Genomic DNA, 19,770 nt, shown 5'->3' on the forward strand with positions numbered 1-19,770 from the left:
CTTCTTCATGTTCACAGCCCTCAGCATTAAGAAGCAGAGAAGAAAACAAACACACACAAACCCCAGTAAAGTACGCCACGTGCAGACAAAGGCAGTGCACTTAAAGCATGTCTGACCCAGGGAGGCAAAGACTAAGCTGAGGGGCAAGTCTTCCAACTTCAATATGAGTAAAGGCAGTCCTTCCAAACCTCTCAATTTTCTCTGAGTATCATACAGTGATGTCTCCACAGTTCCCCACTCCAGAATTAGCTTTGTAGCACTTGGCCCTGCCCCTCATACAATTAACAAGCACAGTAGATGTAAACTTCATTGCATAAAGGCCAAAGACATGGCAACGTGTAACTTCGATGTGCTAGAAAAGGTGGATCTGTGCTGAGAAGGGGACAGAAGGCTCTGAAACAACACAGAGGCTGGGCCGAGGGCTGCACAGTACCCAGCCCCAGCCCCAGCCCCAAGGGGATTCTCACAATTTCTCCAGACAGGAAGAGACCTCCCCGGCTCTTTAACTCGACTATCGCTCCTCAAGTGCTAGTTTCCAGACACCTTTTGCTCCTTCTGACAGCCTACAAATTTACCTGTGGTTCCTTCACACAATTCTAAACTTATGACTTCAGAAGAAAAAATAAGTCCTCTGAGACTTGTTTAGGTGTAAGATTTTCAAAATGGTTGTATTTTTCATTCCTTCACACACTCAATTCAACTGGATTAGCTGAACTAAGTGACCCATGAAAGAAAATCCACAGGGTAAAACTTTGTCACTGCCAATACCGTAAAACAAAGCCTTATAGAACTGAGAATCAGCTCAATTTACCTAATTTAAAAATTCTAATCACAGCAAAAATAATAGTCCTAACCCACTAAAAAGAGCTGTATCGTTAAGTTCATTATTTCTTCTTTACCATACCAAGTAGCTGATGAGAATAAACTCCATGCTGGAATCCTTAATTGACCTGATTGGGTCAATTATCAGTTTTCTCACTGATCAAAGACCCACACCATGATGGGCTCCCTTCAGTCTGATTTAGGTTGGTGATGGGGACTACAAAAGACCAAGTACTTTGGGAGACAGAAGATAAATGTAAGATTTTTATTGGATTCATATTCTAGACTCAACAAAGAAAAAAATACTGTGATTTGAAATAAATACATTTCTCCATGTAAACGTCTCTACATTGTGGCTTTTCTTAAAGGATGCTAAGTATCTGATTATATCAGAGCTACAATTTATAATTTCATTCCATCCCATTTACTTCCTGTTGTTAATTAAATCATTAACTGAAACAGGAAGAGCGCAGAGACTCCCTGCAAACAATGCCCCTTTATCAGGAGCCCAGAACTGGATGTCTGGAGGGCTGACAGCACCAACCATATTCATTAGGCTTCTAGTCCTCTTTGTGAGAAACAGTTTAAGAAGGATTTTTCTTTGACTGTGGTTTAAGGTGACCATATCCTATAGCTGGTTACGAGGCGTGAAGAAAGCTTGCGTTCATCACTGAACGTGTCCCACACCCTGCTCCTCACCACAGACACTGGACCCAAATGACATCCGGAATTCTACTGCAAATGCAGAAAGCCCAGGACGCACTTGCCCAGTCGCCTGTGCCAGCAGCAGCTGTCTGTGCTTCATTTCAATGAAGGCAGACAAAGGGGCTCTCTGGCTCCCACATTCCTCTTGAAAGGCCCCGAGGGAAAAAGAAATGACAGTGGTAAAACATTCTCCTTTTGTCCTTCTATAAAGCATAAGCTTTTGGATTTTTCACAGACTATTGTCTCATTAGCAACACAATGACTTAAGATTTATAACCGACAAAGAGATACAAAACAGTAAACACGGCTTGGATGCACATTCTATAAAAAGTTCAACCACATCCTTAATAGCAAAAGTTGAAAACAAAAATGGAATTTGGGGAAAGCTGAGCCCACACCAACTAAAAGAGCTGTGAATAGAGACTGATAGGAAGGAGCATTTGCCTACATGCGTATCCTACTTTGTCTTAGCTACAGAAAAGCTAATTCTATCAATTTTGGTAATCTGTTTTGTACAAAGCAACAAAAGAAAACAATAGCACTAAGAATGGGGACTAGTGTAGGACTGAGGGAAGAGGAGAAAGGCCAGGAGCCTATGGGGGGGGGGGGCGGTTCAAAAGGTGTCGCTCCCCCTCTTCGTGGAGGAACGACACAGGACCCTGCGCTGTTCTTTTGTCTGCTCGGCCCTCCCCGGGTTTGCTGCTGGTTCTTCCCGGGTTGGCTACTGTCCCTTCCACCTCCGTGGAAGGGCAGTTCCCCCTGGCCACATTCCCCACTTCCACAGGGGAGCGGCACACCGCCGGCCGGCTCTCTCGGGGGCTGCACAGGTGTTCCCTTAGATGTTCCCCTTAGATGTTCCCGGTGCATGCCGTCTCTCTCCTCCTTTATAGTCCTCCTCTACCAATCCCAACTCGGCTGCCCACACGCCGAGTACGCTGCTCTCCTCCAATCAGGAGCAAGTCCTACAGCTTATTGGCTGAACTGGAGGCAGCTGTGTAGAAGCTGTTTTCTTCTCTCCCAGCGCCATATTGTGGGAGAGCAGATGCATAGAATAAGTCTTAATTCCAGTAACTCAGTCCAGTCCGGGTTGCTCCCCACAAAAAGGTAAGTGACAGGGCTGCCCTAGGAAAGAGCTGTTGGAACGGCCACACGGGGAAAGGTGCAGCAGACTTCTGCACAGGAGGAACAGGCATCGAAAGTGACAACAGATCTCCAGACTAAATAACTCAAAACATTTTCAATGGCTCTATTTACAGAATCCTGCGTGTTAGGAAAAACAGCCGGGATTCAGACTGGCTGCATTTCTGAAGAGAAAAGAAGAGGGAGTTACAGGGCTGGAGGCAAATTAAGGGAGCACAGAGCTAGGAGGCTGATAAGGCAATCTCAACAAGGGGGATTCCAATTCAATCCCATCAAGGTGGCATGTACCAATGCCATCTCACTAGTCCCAGTGATCAATTTCTGTTCACAATTGATCGTAATGATAGGACTAAGAACCAAAGGGATCACATAAACAAAAATAGTGTCTGCAAATACCAGCTGATAGAATAAAAAAGGGAGAGAATGATCCAACATGGGAAGTGAAGTGAGATACACAGCAGACCCATAGAATGGCAGATGTCCTAAACGGCACTCTGGCCTCAGAATCAGCCCTTAAGGCATGCGGATCCGTCTGAAAAGCCCATGAGAGTTTTTCAGGCATGGAAAGCCAAGACACTCTGGGGAAAAAAAAAAAAAAATCTAAATGAAAGATCTCCGCGAGTGAGATCCCAGTGGAAAGAACGGGTCATCAAAGAAGGAGGTACCTTTCTCTGAAGGGAGGAGAGAACTTCCACTTTGACCATGGCCTTGTCTAAATATGATCAGAGTCAGTGAACTCAGGGGGCTTCCATAGCCTTGGCAGCTCATGACAAGAGCCTAGGGTGATTACTGATGCCATAAACAAGAGTGTCAATTTGTTAAGTCAACAACAGGAGTCACTGTGCACTTACTCCTCATGTAGGATCTCTGTCCTTAGTGTGCTGTACATTGAGATTTAATGCTATAACTAGTACTCAAACAGTATTTTTTTCACTTTATGTTTCTGTGTGGGAGCAAACTGTTGAAATCTTTACTTAATGTATGCTAAACTGATCTTCTGTATATAAAGAGAATTGAAAATGAATCTTGATGTGAATGGAAGGGGAGAGGGAGTGGGAAAGGGGAGGGTTGTGGGTGGGAGGGACGTTATGGGGGGGAAGCCATTGTAATCCATAAGCTGTACTTTGGAAATTTATATTCATTAAATAAAAGTTTGAAAGCAAAAAAAAAAAAAAAAAAAAAAAGGAACAAGGCAGAGTTGGAACTGTCTATGGGCAGGCAGCTTCTCTGTAACATCAGAAGTGGTTACTAGAAAGACCATGGACTGTCAGGATGGCAGGTTCTCCCTCCAGTTGTGGCCATAACTCACTTCCTGTATGATTCAGGGCCAATCACCTTGCCTTTGTGAGTCTTATTTCCCAACAGGGAAATAATGAGGGAGTTGGACTACATGTTTATATTCATATATATATTTATAATACTTCATAATATTAAATTTATAATAATTCATAACATTAGATACTTCAAAATATTAAAATTATGTATTAATACATAGTTGGGATAACCACCTATTGTGTGAATTTTGAAAAAGGTGCCACTCATAATTTTGTTAGGACAACAGATATAAACTTCAATTACTGATTCTGAAAAGCCAAGATGCATGGTCACCTCACCTATACACTTCCCTCAGCTCCGAAATTCTCCTTCCCTAGAAACACCCTGGGTCTCTTCTTGACATTCTGCAGCTGGCTCAGGGCCTGGCACATCCCAGATGCTCACTAAGTGTCTGCCCCATTTCCTCTGGGCAAGCATTTCTGCATTCCTTATGTAATCAAAGCCATTGATCTGTTCTTCCACAATTTCACTCTTAGGAAGTTGAATTGTTCTTGTGCCAAACAGCTGCACCCCTCCCATGACTCATTTTATATTTCAAATATTCCCAGGAATATACTCTGCTGGCAACACTTTTTTTGAAAGAAAGTAAATGCATAGGTGTGAACCCCATTTTTTTCAGGTCAAGGAAAAAGTGACTAAAGGCTACATATGGCTGGTCTAAAGCTCTGCATTTTCTCCAGTCCACAGTGGCAGTGAAAATCTTGTTTTCCCAACCAGACTGATGATGGACTATATCAGCCAAATAAAGCAAAAGAGAACTTAAAACACATACACTAATCTAAACATTCACAAATCTTAGACGTAGAAGATACTGTACACAGACCAAAACTCTGAATGCTCAATACCAGGTAGCCCAGAGTTGACCTGCATATTTCCAAACAGAGTAAACAGCCAATTGCTAGGCTATTAAAGAGAATTTTTTTTTTTATTTCAACATCAATACTGCTTTACGTCGCATAAGCAATGTCCATTTGTTTACTTCTCAACTGTAACTGAAGGCAGGGATGGGTGATCAAGGACAATGAGAGTCTCTCCTTTTGTACCACAGAGACCTCTGCTCCCCTGGCCCTTCTGGAATTTCTCTTGCTATTAGAGACCTACAAATATGAATCATACTATGGTTTTACAGGTGACATAACTGAATAATCTAACAACATGTCTGATTGAGGAAATGAGCACCCATTCAGTCCACAGTAAGATCAAAAGGCAAGGGGGTTGAACGATGGCTACAGAGCATCCTAAGAAGAAATCTAGCCTTGGTATAGGAAGCAGTGGACATGGAAGTTCACTCCTTTGAAGAACCTAAGAAACAAATTGTCAAGATCACATCAGTAATGAATGAGACAGTCAGGAAAAGCTCTGCTGATGTGTTGGCAAGGCCTGAATAAAAAACAAACAATTCTTGGAAACAGTGAGCAAAGGAAGACACGAGGCAAAAACCAACAACACTTCCACCATTTCTGAGACTTCTCTAGGGCATTTGGACAAGGACTGATCTCCAAAGTATTTAAGATTTTCTCTTCCTTAAGTTCACAGAACATCCAAAGCTCAGACATAGTAAATTCCATTTTTAAAAGGTTGATTTATTTATTTGAAATGTAGAGCAAAAGAGCAAACAAGAGACACAGAGAAAGACAGATACTGAGACCTTCCATCTGCTATTTCACTCCCCAAATGGCCACAACAGTCTGGTGTAGGTCAGGCCAAAGCCAGAAGCCAGGAACTCCATCCTGGTCTCCCACATGCATGGCAGTGGCCCACATTCTTAGGCCATCATCTACTACCTTCCCAGGTACATTAGCAGGAAGTTGGATCAGAAGTGGAGCAGCCAAGACTTGAACCAGCACTCTGATACAGGATGCTGGCATCACAGGCAGCAGCCTAACCTGCTGCACCATAATGCTGGCCCCATACATTCCATTTTTGAAGAGAGGTTTTCCCAAACAAAGGAGGTTTAGGTCTGTCTTCACTAGCCAAAGCGTTTAAACAACTCTGAGTTGAAGACACGCCTTCCCTCAGCCCTGGCCTTGGATGTGTGCCATGCCGGGCATCTCACAGACATGCAGAGAGATATATGGAGGAACTCTGAGATGACAAGAAATTTAGGAGCTTCTCCTTTCCACCCACTGCCCCACCCTCTGGCTCAACATAATACCTCCCCACAATGTCAGTTCTCAAACAGGTAAATCCATCACCTCTCAATGGATCAAATTCCTAGAGTGGCTTCAAAATTAAACCCTCTTCCTCTCACCCAGTGTGGGAAATGACTGTACTGTAACTGCTGGTGAAGCTACCAGAACAAACAGGATGCCTGGTTTGCCTCTGTAAAAAGTCAAGATTGGAAAGAGAATTTATGAGTATGTTTCCTCAAACTGAATTTCTCATGGCAGAAATCACTGGGTTTTCTGTTTCTGGTTGAAAATAGGCGATTGAGACATGACTTCAGATGAGTCAAACTACCAGTTGAGTCATATTCCTTAAGGCTGGTGGATTTCATTTTTTTTTAATCATAAGAAAAAGAAATTTAAATCACTCTACAAACCACACCAAACACAATGTGTACAGGGACAGAAATAACAACATCCATTTCTTGTGGTACTGAGAAACTCCCAGTGAAATGAACAACACTTGGTTGAAGCACCCAGACACCGTGCATGTTACTGGACAGCAATAAACAGTAGCTGCTGTTCTTAGGGCATCTACACCAGAGGCAGTTGGGTGAAGGAGACAGACGTCAGATACTCTGAAACCTTTTTTCTCCTGCAGATACTTACTGTGTCTCAGCCCCTAGCAGCATTTCCACTTTCTCACCGGCATGGTTGCTAAGGACAGTGAGAGTGAAGAGGTGACTGGCAGAGCTCTGTCTTGAGTACAGCATTGTGGAACTGTTCTTTCCTGGAGAAGAATTAAGCTCTTCATTGTCACAAGATTCCACCAACAGCTGATCTCTTAAGGAATAATCGTTGACGTTGTAACTTTCTTCACTGAAATAGAAAAGGAAAAGAACTTGTCAATTACACATAAGACTGTGACACTGTCAGTTTCAACTAATTTTCAGGGAGAAGGTGAAAGGGGAAGGAAAGGAGCAGGATAGAATGACTTTAAAATATGAATTGGAATCTACTGATTAGGAATTAATGTATTCTATACCAATTAAACCAGTTAATTACTATGTTTATGTTTTTAACATATGGGAACTGCATCTCAGGTACGAAAGCATATTTTAAAAAATACAAAACCCTCTCTGGTTCGTGATGCATCACTTTGGAACTGCTGTTACAAGTAAGACTTGCATGCATCCTGGAAGTGCTTGAACAGGCAGGTGTACACCTCCCCGGTTCCACCTCTCCACCCAGAGAATGAAGAGGAAGCTCCAGGCCCACCAATGCCCTGGGTATCAAGGCCTCACTCTCTGCCCCAGAGGACCAAGCATAAAAGGGAAGAAGGCCCAACCTTTCCTCTCCCACACTCACCCAACAGCTGCAGTTGTTTCAGAAACCTCCAGGACTAATCCCATCATATTCTCTCTCCCTGTTTATCCTAGGACCCCCAGCACCCTTCATGCCCCAGGACCCTCAGCCCCATAGCTTGGTGAACACGTCTCACCTGGCCTCAGCTGGTTCCTGACCTCTTCCAATGCGTCCGCGAGCAATGCATTTCCTTAGAGAATCCAGTAACGTCATCTAAATCCTCAGCCTCTTTGCTGAACCCTCCTTTAACCTCACCATCCAATAACATTCCTTCTAACAGGAACTTGGCTCTTCCTGGAGGGCAACAGCTCTCTGCCTGCTTGCTTTTCATTCTGGCCTCTTGACAGTGATCACTTCCTCATGCCCAAAAGACCTATCTTTGACTCTCAAGCCATAAGCCTGTCTCACAATCACAATCATCCACAGAGCCCCTGGACCACTCCTCATCCTTTCATGAGTGTAGCTGCTGGCTCACCATCTCTCCAGCACTGTTTCGGGTTTTTTGTTTTTTGTTTTCAAGTTTTCTTTTTTTTTTTTTTTTAATTAATTTGAAAGTCAGAGTGAGAGTGAGAGTGAGAGTGAGAGAGAGAGAGAGAGAGAGAGAGAAGGAGGAGGAGGGAGAGAGACTTTCTATCCATTGGTTCACTTTCCTGATGACCGTATGGGCCAGGCTGAAGCCAGGAGCCAGAAGCTTCATTTGGGTCTCCCACGTGAGTGTAGAGGCCCAAGCACTTGGGCCATCTTCCATTGCTTTACCAGGCCATTGGCAGGGAGCTGGATCAGAACTGGCACCCATATGGGATGCAGGCACTGCAGGCAGTGGTTTTACCCACTACGCCACAATGCCAACCCCCAACACTGTTTCCTTCTATGTGGAGCTCCTTCCATCACCCTGGCTTCTCAGTCTCTAATGATCTTTTTCTCTGCCCTCTATCAGTAATCCCATTCACGATCATCCTCTACATCTTGTCACTGCCATCAGCTAGAACTCTCTCTAATCCCAGTGACAACCATACGTCTTCCTAACCTGCATCCCACTTTACAAACCAAGTCCTCTAAATGCCAACCCCAACAATTATGTAGCCTACTAGTTCCTGCAGTCATTGACCCTGCCTTTTCCTCTATCCTTATGAATCATGTCCTCTGCTTCACACACACTAAAGTGCCCAGCTTGGATTTCTTGGTGTTTAGCTCTAATCACTCCTGGCATACATGCTCAACTTTTGGGCTATACCTGACTGGCAAATCCCAAACCTGGTTAGATACAGCTATCCCTCTATTTTCCATGTCTGTACCCTTGCAGCTAAACATGGCAGAGCTTAATAAATAATTGTTGAATAGATTGATTGGGTATGTAATAAATTCTAACATATTCTAGGAATCAAATAACTACTTAACTTATTTAACAATAAATTCAAATGTATGGGCTCAGGGGAGCTAAGGGGATAGAAAAATCCTTATGCCCAGTCATACCTAACTAGGATTTCAGAACCAGCTACTTTGTTCAAGATTTCCTGCTATTTCTTTTATTCCAGGCTGGAAATCTGCCTGTCAGTCACTCTTTTGTAATTCTCCTTTCTGAAATTTATTTTCACAGATTCTACCATCACAAAACAACAAACACAGCTAACAGCAAAAAAGTCACCTTCACTTGTTTCTAGGGTAATAATCTGTATTACCTGAAAATTCACAGGACAAGATAATTTACAAACCTTTCCTGAAACTGTCCACAGACTAGCACATCCACACCCAGGATATATAAACTACTTCTCATATCCAAAATGAGACTTATCAAAGAGCACATGGAGTTTATACAAAGAGGAAGCAGGATAATACACTTCATAAACAAAAATGGTTATGCTTTAAAGAGACCACGTTTACTAGAAACAAAGAAGTCATTTTTAGCACAGTAAAAAAAAGTTGATAAGGTTGAATAGATGTCTCAGAAATTCAACTAACAGCCCAAGACTCCGGATAAAAACAAACAATAAAAATGTAAAAAGAAAATAAAATAAAAAGCATAACCTCAATAACAAGAACAAGAGAAAAAGAAGATTCAGGCTTCCATGTGACGGTCCTCTCTATACCTCCTAATTACTCTTAATTAACAGGTCAAAAGAGATGACCTGTTAGTCAAGGATAGCTGTTACTTATAATTCTGCAGCAGACTGAGAAATCTAAGTAATCTAATACTGTGAACATGGGTGTTTAGGTACACTGCATAGGTACCATAGGTATTTCCAAAGAAATGCATATGCTATAAAGTCATCTGGGGCTGGCGCTGTGGCTCAGTGGGTGAAGCTGCTGCCTGTAGTACCAGCACCATACATGGGCGCAGCTGCTCCACTTCCGTTCCAGCTCCCTGCTGATGGCCTGAGAAAGCAGCAGAAGCTGGCCCAAGTCTGCGGGCCCCTGCCACCCATATGGAAACCTGGATGAAGCTCCTGGCTTTGGCCTGGCCCAGGCCTGAGTGATAGGGCCATCTGGGGAGTGAACCTGAATATGGAAGATGTCTTTCTCAGTCTCTGTCTCTCCCTGTTTCTCTGTAACTATGCCTTTCAAATAAAATAAATAAATCTTTAAAAGAAAAGTCATATCCAAGATGACTCCAGTTCCTAAGAGTCTTCAGCATAATGTGGCTTTACCTATGAAGTCATTCCCAATTCAATTCAAGAGAAAGAGTTCACAGGAAACTTTAATAAACTAATATGGATAAACTAGGTAAGTCTTTTTCTTGCCTCTCTTAATTTTCAGAGTTCACAATTTCCCCCTGTGTTTCCTTAAATACAAACAACACTAGGGAGTATATTTCATCCTTGTTTTGCATCTTTGTCCTTTGTGGTAATCAAAGACAAAGGAGTAGTTTATTACTACGATGCCACTGATGAAGGGCTAGGGCAGTCATCGGACTCAGTGTGTGGCTGCTGTCCTCTCCCAAGTCCAGTTTCGATGATCAACTGTGGCCACGGTGCTCATGTGCATTCCCCTCAGGTTTCTATTCCCACACATCTGTGGAGCCATGTCATTTGATCAAGGAACTGTGCCCACTGTCTGCAACTAAAATATGATGCAGTGAACACATTGGCCTGTTTGTTTTTTAGGTGATTTATTTTCTATCATAAGATATCATTATTTTATCTAGGCCAGCACACTTTTGCACCACGAAATGAACCATGTAGCTGTTTAGAATCCCTTCCCTACTCTTTTACGGAATATATGTATGTGTGTGTGTGTGTGTGTATATATATATATACACACACATACACACATATTATATATAGTTATATATATAGTTATATATTTGTGTATATAGATATATATACTATACATAGTTATATATTTGTATGTGTGTATATATATATATATATAAAAAACTTGATTCCATTTAACAGTAGTGAGGTAAATTGATTATTTATCCCTGTAAGCTACCATTCAAACCCAAAGGAACAAAACCTGAAAATTAGCTCACTCTCTCTAACTCTTGTGCCTTTTCTCTCCCACACAGACTCTCAAACACTATCTCATGAAGGTTCAAAATAACCATGACTGTTTCCCCATATGAATCTGCTAAAAACTGAATGAGACTCATTCTTCTAATGCCGGCCAGCATTCAACCATCTCTCTCATCCTGACTCAGAAGCCCAACACTGTGTTAAAATGTGTGCTTGAGAAGCGGTGGGGAGAAGATAGCCCTAATGAGCTATTTACAGCCCACTTCCCTCCCCTCCACGCTCACCCTCATCCAGTAAGGACAGGGCACGCTAACCTGGCTGGGAAAGCAACCTCTTTCCTAGGGAAGCTGATATTAATCAGACTTCCCCACGTTTGTCTCCATCATCTAACAAACATATGGTTTACATAGTCTCTGAAACAATTTGGATCATGTAATTAGGAAGTTAAACTGCTCAGAAAAAGGCAAATGGAAAAACCACCTTTCCTTGCATGGAGAAGTTTATATGGAGACTTCCTTTGATTGTCTTATATGTGCTCCAAGCTTACCAGCTGCTCATCAAGGCTGTCTGCTGTGTGCAAGCAGCGGCTCCTATCAGGTGCAGCAATCAAACCAAATCTATAGAAGTCTTGCTCCATGGTGTAAACAATCATGGGTCTCCCTGATGGAACACACTTAAAGTCCTAGTAACCTTTGTTGTGATTTTTTTTTCTTTCCTTTTTCAACACAATGAAGAATTCTCAGTAGAGAACAGGATATGACGGTTAACATGCATCTCAGTTATTTTTCTCTCTGAAGATATTATTTAACATCAAGCAGCTCTAATAATGTTTGGTTCTACTTTACGCAAGCCCACATCATGGGCAGAAAAACCATACATCATTCTGTGAATAGTGGCTTACATAAAAATTATTATGAAACAGTTTTTCTAGCCCATAATTTCTAGAAATGTTGAAATTTCTAATATTGGGCACATATTTTTTCTTTCATATCAGGAAAACACTTAAAAATTCCATAAGACATTCATTTATCTTTAAAAGACTTGCATATACATATGCAGGAATGAGCATAGGAATAATGAGCCAACTCCAGCATAGGAGTCACTCTGAGAAGAAGGAAGGAAATTTGGGTCATCTGCAGTATTTTGTGTATTCTTTATCTAAAAAGCAGAAATCTAGCAGTGGACATTTGGCCTCAGAGTTATGAAACCAGTTAAGATGTCCCTGTCCCACACCAGCGTGCTTGGATTCGATACCCAGCTCCAGCTGCTGACTTTAGATTTCTGTTAATGCACACCCAGGGAAGCAGCAGCAATGCCTCAAGTGATTAGATTCTTGTCACCCATGCAGGAGACCTGGATTGAGTTCCAGCCAGGGAGCTCTTTTTGGCATTTAGAGAGTGAACCATGCGGCTGGTGCTCTGGCATAGTGGGTAAAGTCACCGCCTGAAGTGTCAGCATTCCATGTGGGCATCGGTTTGAGTTCCGGCTGCTCCACCTCCAATCCAGCTCTCTGCTATGGCCTGGGAAGGCAGTGGAAGATGGCCCAAGTCCTTGGGCCCCTGCACCCATGGGGGCAACCTGGAGGAAGTTCCTGGCTCCTGATCGGGGCAGTTCCGGCTGTTGCGGCCAATTGGGGAGTGAACCGGCAGATGAAGGACCTCTCTCTCTCTCTGCCTCTCCTCTCTCTGTGAAACCCTGACTTTCAAATAAATAAACAAATCTTTAAAAAGAGAGAGAGAGAATGAACCAGAAGAAGAGAGCTCTCTTTGTTTTTTCCTCCTCTCAAATAAATATAAATAAAAACGAGAGACCTAACATTTAGATGGCAAGAAGTTATTTTCTGTTAAATTTGGATGACAGGCAGATTAGAGTCTTCACTTTTGAACTATTTCACCAGTAACAAAAAAAATACATATATATAAATCATAAAAAGGATATATGTGAATGTCAGCATCCCTAGAGCTCTCTGGGATGCCCAAGGATGTGGCTGAAGTGACTACTAAATAATGGAACATCTTTCCTGCCCTACTAACAGCTATTTGCTGATAGCATCACTGAAGATACACTACAAAGTAAGAGAGAATTTTGCAAAATGGTCGTGTAAAAACACACACAAAAAATGGCTTTTACATACATGATTAACACCCAGTTAGGAAATATAATGGAAGAAGTAATCATATTTATAATAGACACAAAATCCATAAAAATATTTAGGATTAAATTTAATAGGCTTTTTTCTAGATGAAGATAACCTTACAACACTTTCCAAAAGGGCCTGAATTAATAGATAGGAAAGCTTAAAATGATAAAGATATCATTTCTTCCTTCCTAAGTTAATATATAACTCATTTATTTGCATTTTATTTGAAAGACAGAGATAGGCAGACACCTATCTGGTATACTCCCCTGGGCCAGGCCAAACTCATGAGCCTCGAGCTCAATCCAGGCCTCCCACATGGATGGCAGAGACCCAAGTACTTGAGCCATCTTCTGCTTCCTGCCAGGATATACATTAGCGAGAAGTTGGATGAGAAGTAGAAGATGTGAACCACACTCTGATATGGGATGAAATTATCCAAAGCGGTGTCTTAACCACTGTACCACACACCCACCCTTAATATGCAATTCTAAGATACTCCCAAAGGAAATACTAACAAGGTCTTTGGGGGAGTAGCAAGGATGGAGAATAGTGAAATTAATTCTAAAATATAAAATGAAATAATAATAAACATCAAGAAAGATCAAGAAAAAAATTAAGCATGATCTAGCCCTACAATGTAGTAAGATATACTGCAGAGCTGCAGTAGTTCAAGGGAACAAGGCATGAATTGATAGATGGATTAGTGAAACACAGCAATGGGTTCACATATTAACACAGCACATGGGAAGGTTTAGCATATGATTCAGGTAACATTTGAAATCTATGGTGAATTGATGGGTTAGTCATTAAATACTATTTGGGATACCTGAAGAAAAATATCAGAAGATTTTTAAAAAATTAGATCATATACTTAATCCTGAAACTATGACATTTCCTTGGACAAAAGATCCAGATGTGTAAGGGTCCTAGGAAGAGGTGAGTGACAGGAGGTGGGCACAGACCTATTTGGGCCTACCTTGTGATCAAGGAGGTGCTTTGAAACATGCATATTCCTTAGGGAGAGTTCTCACCTTAACCTTTTTTTTTTTTTTTTTTTTTTTTTTTTTTTTTTTTTTTTAATTTGACAGGTAGAGTTAGAGAGAGAGAGAGACAGAGAGAAAGGTCTTCCTTCTGTTGGTTCACCCTCCAAATGGCTGCTAGAGCTGGCGCTGCACCGATATGAAGCCAGGAGCCAGGTGCTTCCTCCTGGTCTCCCATGTGAGTGCAGGAGCCCAAGCACCTGGGCCATACTCTACTGCCTTCCCAGGCCACAGCAGAGAGCTGGACTGGAAGAGGAGCCCATATGGGATGCCGGTGCTGCAGGCAGAGGATTAACCAAGTGAGCCACATTGCTGGCCCCTCACCTTAACCTTTATTAGCAATCATCTTAGGTTCTTAGTAAGGAAGAGCAGGAGTAAGACACACACTAGCTGACCAAGTTGGAGCCAAAAGGGTGCGAGGTAGGATGGTGATGGAGAGATGTGGGGAAGGCTAGTAGCAAAGGCCAAGTTTCCCACAATCCACTGCGCTCAGCCCTACCACCCTGTACCATTCTGGAATCCTCTTTTATAGCCCAAGCCTGACAGAGAAACCAAAGCAGCCTTCCCATTTCTCCTTTTGTAAAAGAGTTAAATCTCTGTGGCATCTTTTCTTTACATTTATCCACAACAGAACACTCCGATTTTTGGAATACGTTCTCAAGATAGCGCCATGTATTTTTGACCTTTGCTCCTTTTCCATGCGCTTCATTTAAAAAACATTTACACAGCCTTCCTGTCCTGAGAAAACCTTTATTAGAATCTGCTGGTGCCAAGACTAATGCCTCCTGAGTGAGCAGCTGCCTATGTTTTCCGAGACCCTCAGTTCACACGGCAGTGAAATGGGCCCTGAGGTCACCGTGGCCCACATGGTATCATCATTCTTCTGAATGCACAGAATCTGTGCCATCAAGAACCTCTCTCTTCGTCGTCACATTCCTTCTGTGATATTTCTGATCTTCCTCTCAGACCCTCTCACTTTCCTCTCAGGGGTGCATGGCTCTGCCATCCTTGCAGAAGTGCTGATACAAGGGTTTTATGAGATCAAAAGAAATTCCTCTTACTTTCTGTTGAGAACTCTTCCTCTGCAGATTTCAACTCATTTCCCTTCTGCTTCTAAAAACATGACTTCTAAATCCTACACTAGATTCTGTGCTTAACTGGAAAAAAACACATGAGTGAAGCATTGCGGGGATGGAGGACACTGGGCTTTGCTGAAATTTATTTCAAGAGATGAACCTCTTTTTCGCTCGATTGAGATTGGATTCCATGTTAAGCCTTGGTGTTAGAATTATTCCAACAAGTTTTAAGTGGGATAAGATACAATTTTAAACTAATGAAGACAGCATAGGAGGTCAGAGTAGAGACATGATTTGAATGTCTATCGTGCATAAAAGTTCAGGCTTTGTGAACTCTAGCAAGTTACTGATCCTGCTATGCTTCTGATTTCTCACCTGTAAAATGAGGATAATAACACTGAGCTCATTGGGTTGTTGTAAGGATTAAACAAGATAACACACTTATTATCTCTTTGTGTGCACAGCTCTTACAGTCATGCCTGTATTACTATAAATACCCAGTAAATGTTAGCTATTATTTTTTATTTTCATAACAGAACACCATACATTTACATTGCCTGACATTTCGCTAAAAGCTTATAATTATATGTTCTTTGCAAATGGGCAAGTGGACCAAGCATAATTAGAGCTAAACATGTCAAGAAATCCATAATTTGGCAAGTGCACAGACCAGCCAAACAAAGCACAGTATTTGTACAAAAACCGATTTCAAACACTCATACTCAGTTCCTCAAAACAATTCCGAAGACTAACAAACAAGGCGCACACTTCCGACTTCATTGTCAAGAATATAACAAAGAGTAAAGGCATGGACCACATTTGTTAAGTAGTAAGATAGGGATCTGTTGTGTTCCACTGACACAAAAACAGATGACCAAAGACCCACAACAGGATCAGAAAGCCCTAAACCCTGTCACTGCTGATGCCCAAATTCCACAGCCCAGCACCTCCTGGGCTGCCTATGGGATGTCCAGGATCCATCATCCTAGACACAAGTACAGATGGGCAGCCCTGAGAAGCTGTTGGCACCTTGCTGAGGCTTGCTCCTTGGGATAAGCAGGACTAAGCCAGTTATGCAGAGCAAGCAGGCAGCTTCTTAACAAGATCACTCCAAATTACAGGGGAAGCCCACACCCCAGTTCAGGCTAATCAATTACTTTCTTCAATGAAAAGGAAAAATACCCTCACTCCATTATGTTCAAACACAATGTTATAGTGAATCCTATGAGGGATGTTTTAAGAAAATCATGATGGGGCCATTTCTGTGTCGCAGTGCGTTAAAGCCCTGGCGTGAAGCGCCGGTATCCCATATGGGCGCCGGTTCTAGTCCCAGCTGCTCCACTTCCGATCCAGCTCTCTGCTAGGGCCTGGGAAAGCGGTGGAGGATGGCCCAAGTCCTGGGGCCCCTGTACCCACGTGGGAGACCAGGAGGAAGCTCCTGGCTCCTTGCTTCGGATTGGCGCGGCTCTGGCCATTGTGGCCAACTGGGGAGTGAACCAGCGGATGGAAGACCTCTCTGTCTCTTCCTCTCTCTATAACTCTTTCAAATAAATAAAATAAAAGAAAATCATGATTACAAAAATACACACATGATTCACATCCATTTATAAAAGAATAAATGTAGATCAATAGTTATCCATTGTCACCCACTTGATGTCTGTTGTGGTGGCTGGGGAGGGAAAGGCACATAAGTAAAAAGTATTTAACCCAAAACTGGTCTTGTTTTGGAGGCCCCAAACTAGATATGGCCCAGATTGTGCCAGGACCTTCAGCTGTGTGGCAATGGCATAAAGGTTTTGAATCACGGGCTGGCATTGTGGTGCAGCATGTTTAACTGCCACCTGTGATACCAACATCCCATATGGGAAGTTGCTCAAGTCCTCGCTGCTCCACTTATTATCTAGTTCCCTGTTAATACTCCAGGAAAAGCAGTGGAAGATGGCCCAAATGCCTGGGCCCCTGCCACCCACACGGAAGACCTAGATAGAGTTCCAGACTCCTGGAATCCACCTGGCCCAGCCCCAGCTGTTGTGGCCATTTAGGGAATGAACCAGCAGATGGAAGATTTTTTTTTCTGTCTCTAACTCTCTCTCTCTGTTAACTCTGCCCTTCAAATAAATACATCTTTTTTTTTTTTTTTTAAAGATTCACTTATTTACTTGAAAGGCAGAGTTAAAGAGAGCGAGAGGGAAAGACAGAGAGATAGACAAAGAGAGATCTTCTATCTGCTGGTTCACTCACCAAATGTCTTCAACATCCAGGGCTCAGCCAGGAGCTTGGAGCTTCTTTCAGGTCTCCCGCATGGGTGCAGAGGCCCAAGCACTTGGGTCATCTTCCACTATTTCCCTAGGTGCACCAGCAGGGAGCTGGATTGGAAATGAAGCAGCTGGGATTCAAACCAGCTCCCATATGGATGCCAGCATTGCAGGAGACAGCTAAACCTGCTATGCCACAATGCTGGCCCCCAAAAATCTTTTTTTAAAAAAAATAACAGTAAGATGGTCTGGAAGTAGAAGGGTAAGAATTTGATTTACAGCAAGATCATCAGAGAAACAAAGTACTAAAAATGTCATTGATGACAGCATGTAGCAGTCAACCAGCAGGGAATTAACTCAGTGTTCAGCAAAACTCCATGGTGAAGATGACATTATTACTTCCCTTCAACAGATGATAATATTGAGGATCTAAGAGATTAGAAATAACTTGCCCAAGGTCATGTGACCAATTTTTGAGCTCAGTTCTGTCTGACCCAGGTGTCAACAGTGGCAGCTAAAACGCCGACAGGCATTGTCAACCCTCCTTACAGACTTGGGAGGAAACAACATCTCATGTTCAGAAGAACCAAGGGCGCATGTACTAACAGAAGAAAAAAACAAGGAGGAAAAACAAAACACAGCTCTCTTTTCTCTCCTACCCCATCTCACCAAACACATGCCACAATGGTCAGAAAGAACTGTTCCAGGAATAAAAGACCTTTGAAGCAGAATTGTATTTTCTTCCCTTTGTCCAAGATACTCTTAAAATTAATTTCCCAAGGAAATAATGTCACGTGACTTCAGTTTTCTATAATGGGAAAGAGCTTCCCATGACAAATTCAAAATGGGATCAATCTAGGCCATGACCCTTTCAAGGAAAGTTGCACAGCCTTACGCCACTGGGCATTCAAACTACTTGGGAAAATACAAGTTCAAAGTTAAGACACTGACCTTGTGATCATGACCTGACAGAATTCTATTACAGAAAATCTTTTTTATAAAATCTGTGATTTCTAACATGTCACAGAGCAGTTATATTGATATAGAGAATACTTAGGGAACCAGGCAGCAGGAAGTGCAAATTTACTGCCTTAAAGTCTGCAGGAAGGAAATGTTGTGAAAGGGAAACTCTTCCCCAGATTCTGAGGCTAGATTAGCCAAAGGCAGAGAAAACTTGCAAGTACAGTTTGGTACTGGTTCTAGTTTTCTCTTACATCCAGCAAACCTATAAAAATACCCAACAAAAAATTTCTCTGCAAAGGCTTTTGCTCAAAGCAAACAGAAAAAAAGAAGTTTCTATAACACTTTTCCTAATGACATTATAAGGTAAGGGAAAAGGTAAAAATATTCTAGAAAAGTGAAATCAAGAAGTAAAGAAAGCAAAGAAACTGAGTCTTTGGAATCAGACTCAGATTAGAATCCTGCTCTGTGATAGACCTTGAGAGAGAGATTTTATCTGTCTCAGCATTTTCATCTGTAAAATGGAAATAAACCATGCAAGGTTAAATGATAATGCAGCGATATCAGTGTGCAAGTGAACAGCACACTGAAGATGTTCAACACTACAGGCTCTTGTTATTACTCTTAACTACACAGAACACATACAAACATCATGGCTACATTATTTGAGGGAAGAAGACTTAGAAGAAGGATAAAAAAAAAATCAAGACATGACTTCATTTACTGTTACAGATAACAAAACTAGATAAGAGTACAACAATCTTTATGTATTAGGCCTAATGCCCAGTCCAGGACCATGCACCTGTACACTATAACTATGCTGAAGGAGACACCTGGATAGGAGGCATTAAAATGACACTACCAGTGAGACTCACATGAACCACAGATGGATAACCAACGTTGGCCAAAGGGAGGTGGGTTCTAAATGACCTGGGTTTCCAATGACCTGGGTTTCCTTTGAAATTAACGCCTCCACCCCTTTATCCTAAAGGCAAGGTGTTAGCCAGCACTTTATAGGGCTTTTCCTGTTTCACCAACTAATCATATGTTAATAGGTGCTCTGTGGAGCACAAGTTTTGTACGTGTGGCTGGAACTACCCATTATCTACTCAGCTGCTGTCCTCTCCTGCTTCCTCATCCATCAAGCTCACACGTGGCCAGCCCCAGGGAGGCATCTGGACTGAACAAAACAAGCACAGATCTTCCATTCCTCTTTGCTGCATGCCTGCTCTTCCAGTCTTCCTTATAATGGGAAGTGTACTGTCCAAGAATGCACAGAAGACAAGGTGCAAGAAGTCTTCTGGGGACTGTCAGGGAAAGGTTTTCCTCTACTGACAAAAAGAGAGACAGCTGAGGAAAGCCCCCCATGGCAGCA

At 42.3% G+C, this 19,770-nt stretch overlaps 1 protein-coding gene across 1 annotated transcript in view; it reads right to left on the reverse strand.

Moving 5' to 3' along the window:
- ARHGEF26 (Rho guanine nucleotide exchange factor 26) overlaps positions 1-19,770 on the reverse strand; it is a 133,479-nt gene that overhangs the window by 8,702 nt on the left and 105,007 nt on the right. The window contains exon 12 of the mRNA XM_017346853.3: positions 6,777-6,986. Coding sequence (XP_017202342.2) covers positions 6,777-6,986 — 210 coding nt within the window. The remainder of the gene's footprint in view (positions 1-6,776; positions 6,987-19,770) is intronic.

This window comes from Oryctolagus cuniculus, chromosome 4, assembly GCF_964237555.1.
Source record: "Oryctolagus cuniculus chromosome 4, mOryCun1.1, whole genome shotgun sequence".
In the NCBI taxonomy this organism is placed as follows: domain Eukaryota; kingdom Metazoa; phylum Chordata; class Mammalia; order Lagomorpha; family Leporidae; genus Oryctolagus; species Oryctolagus cuniculus.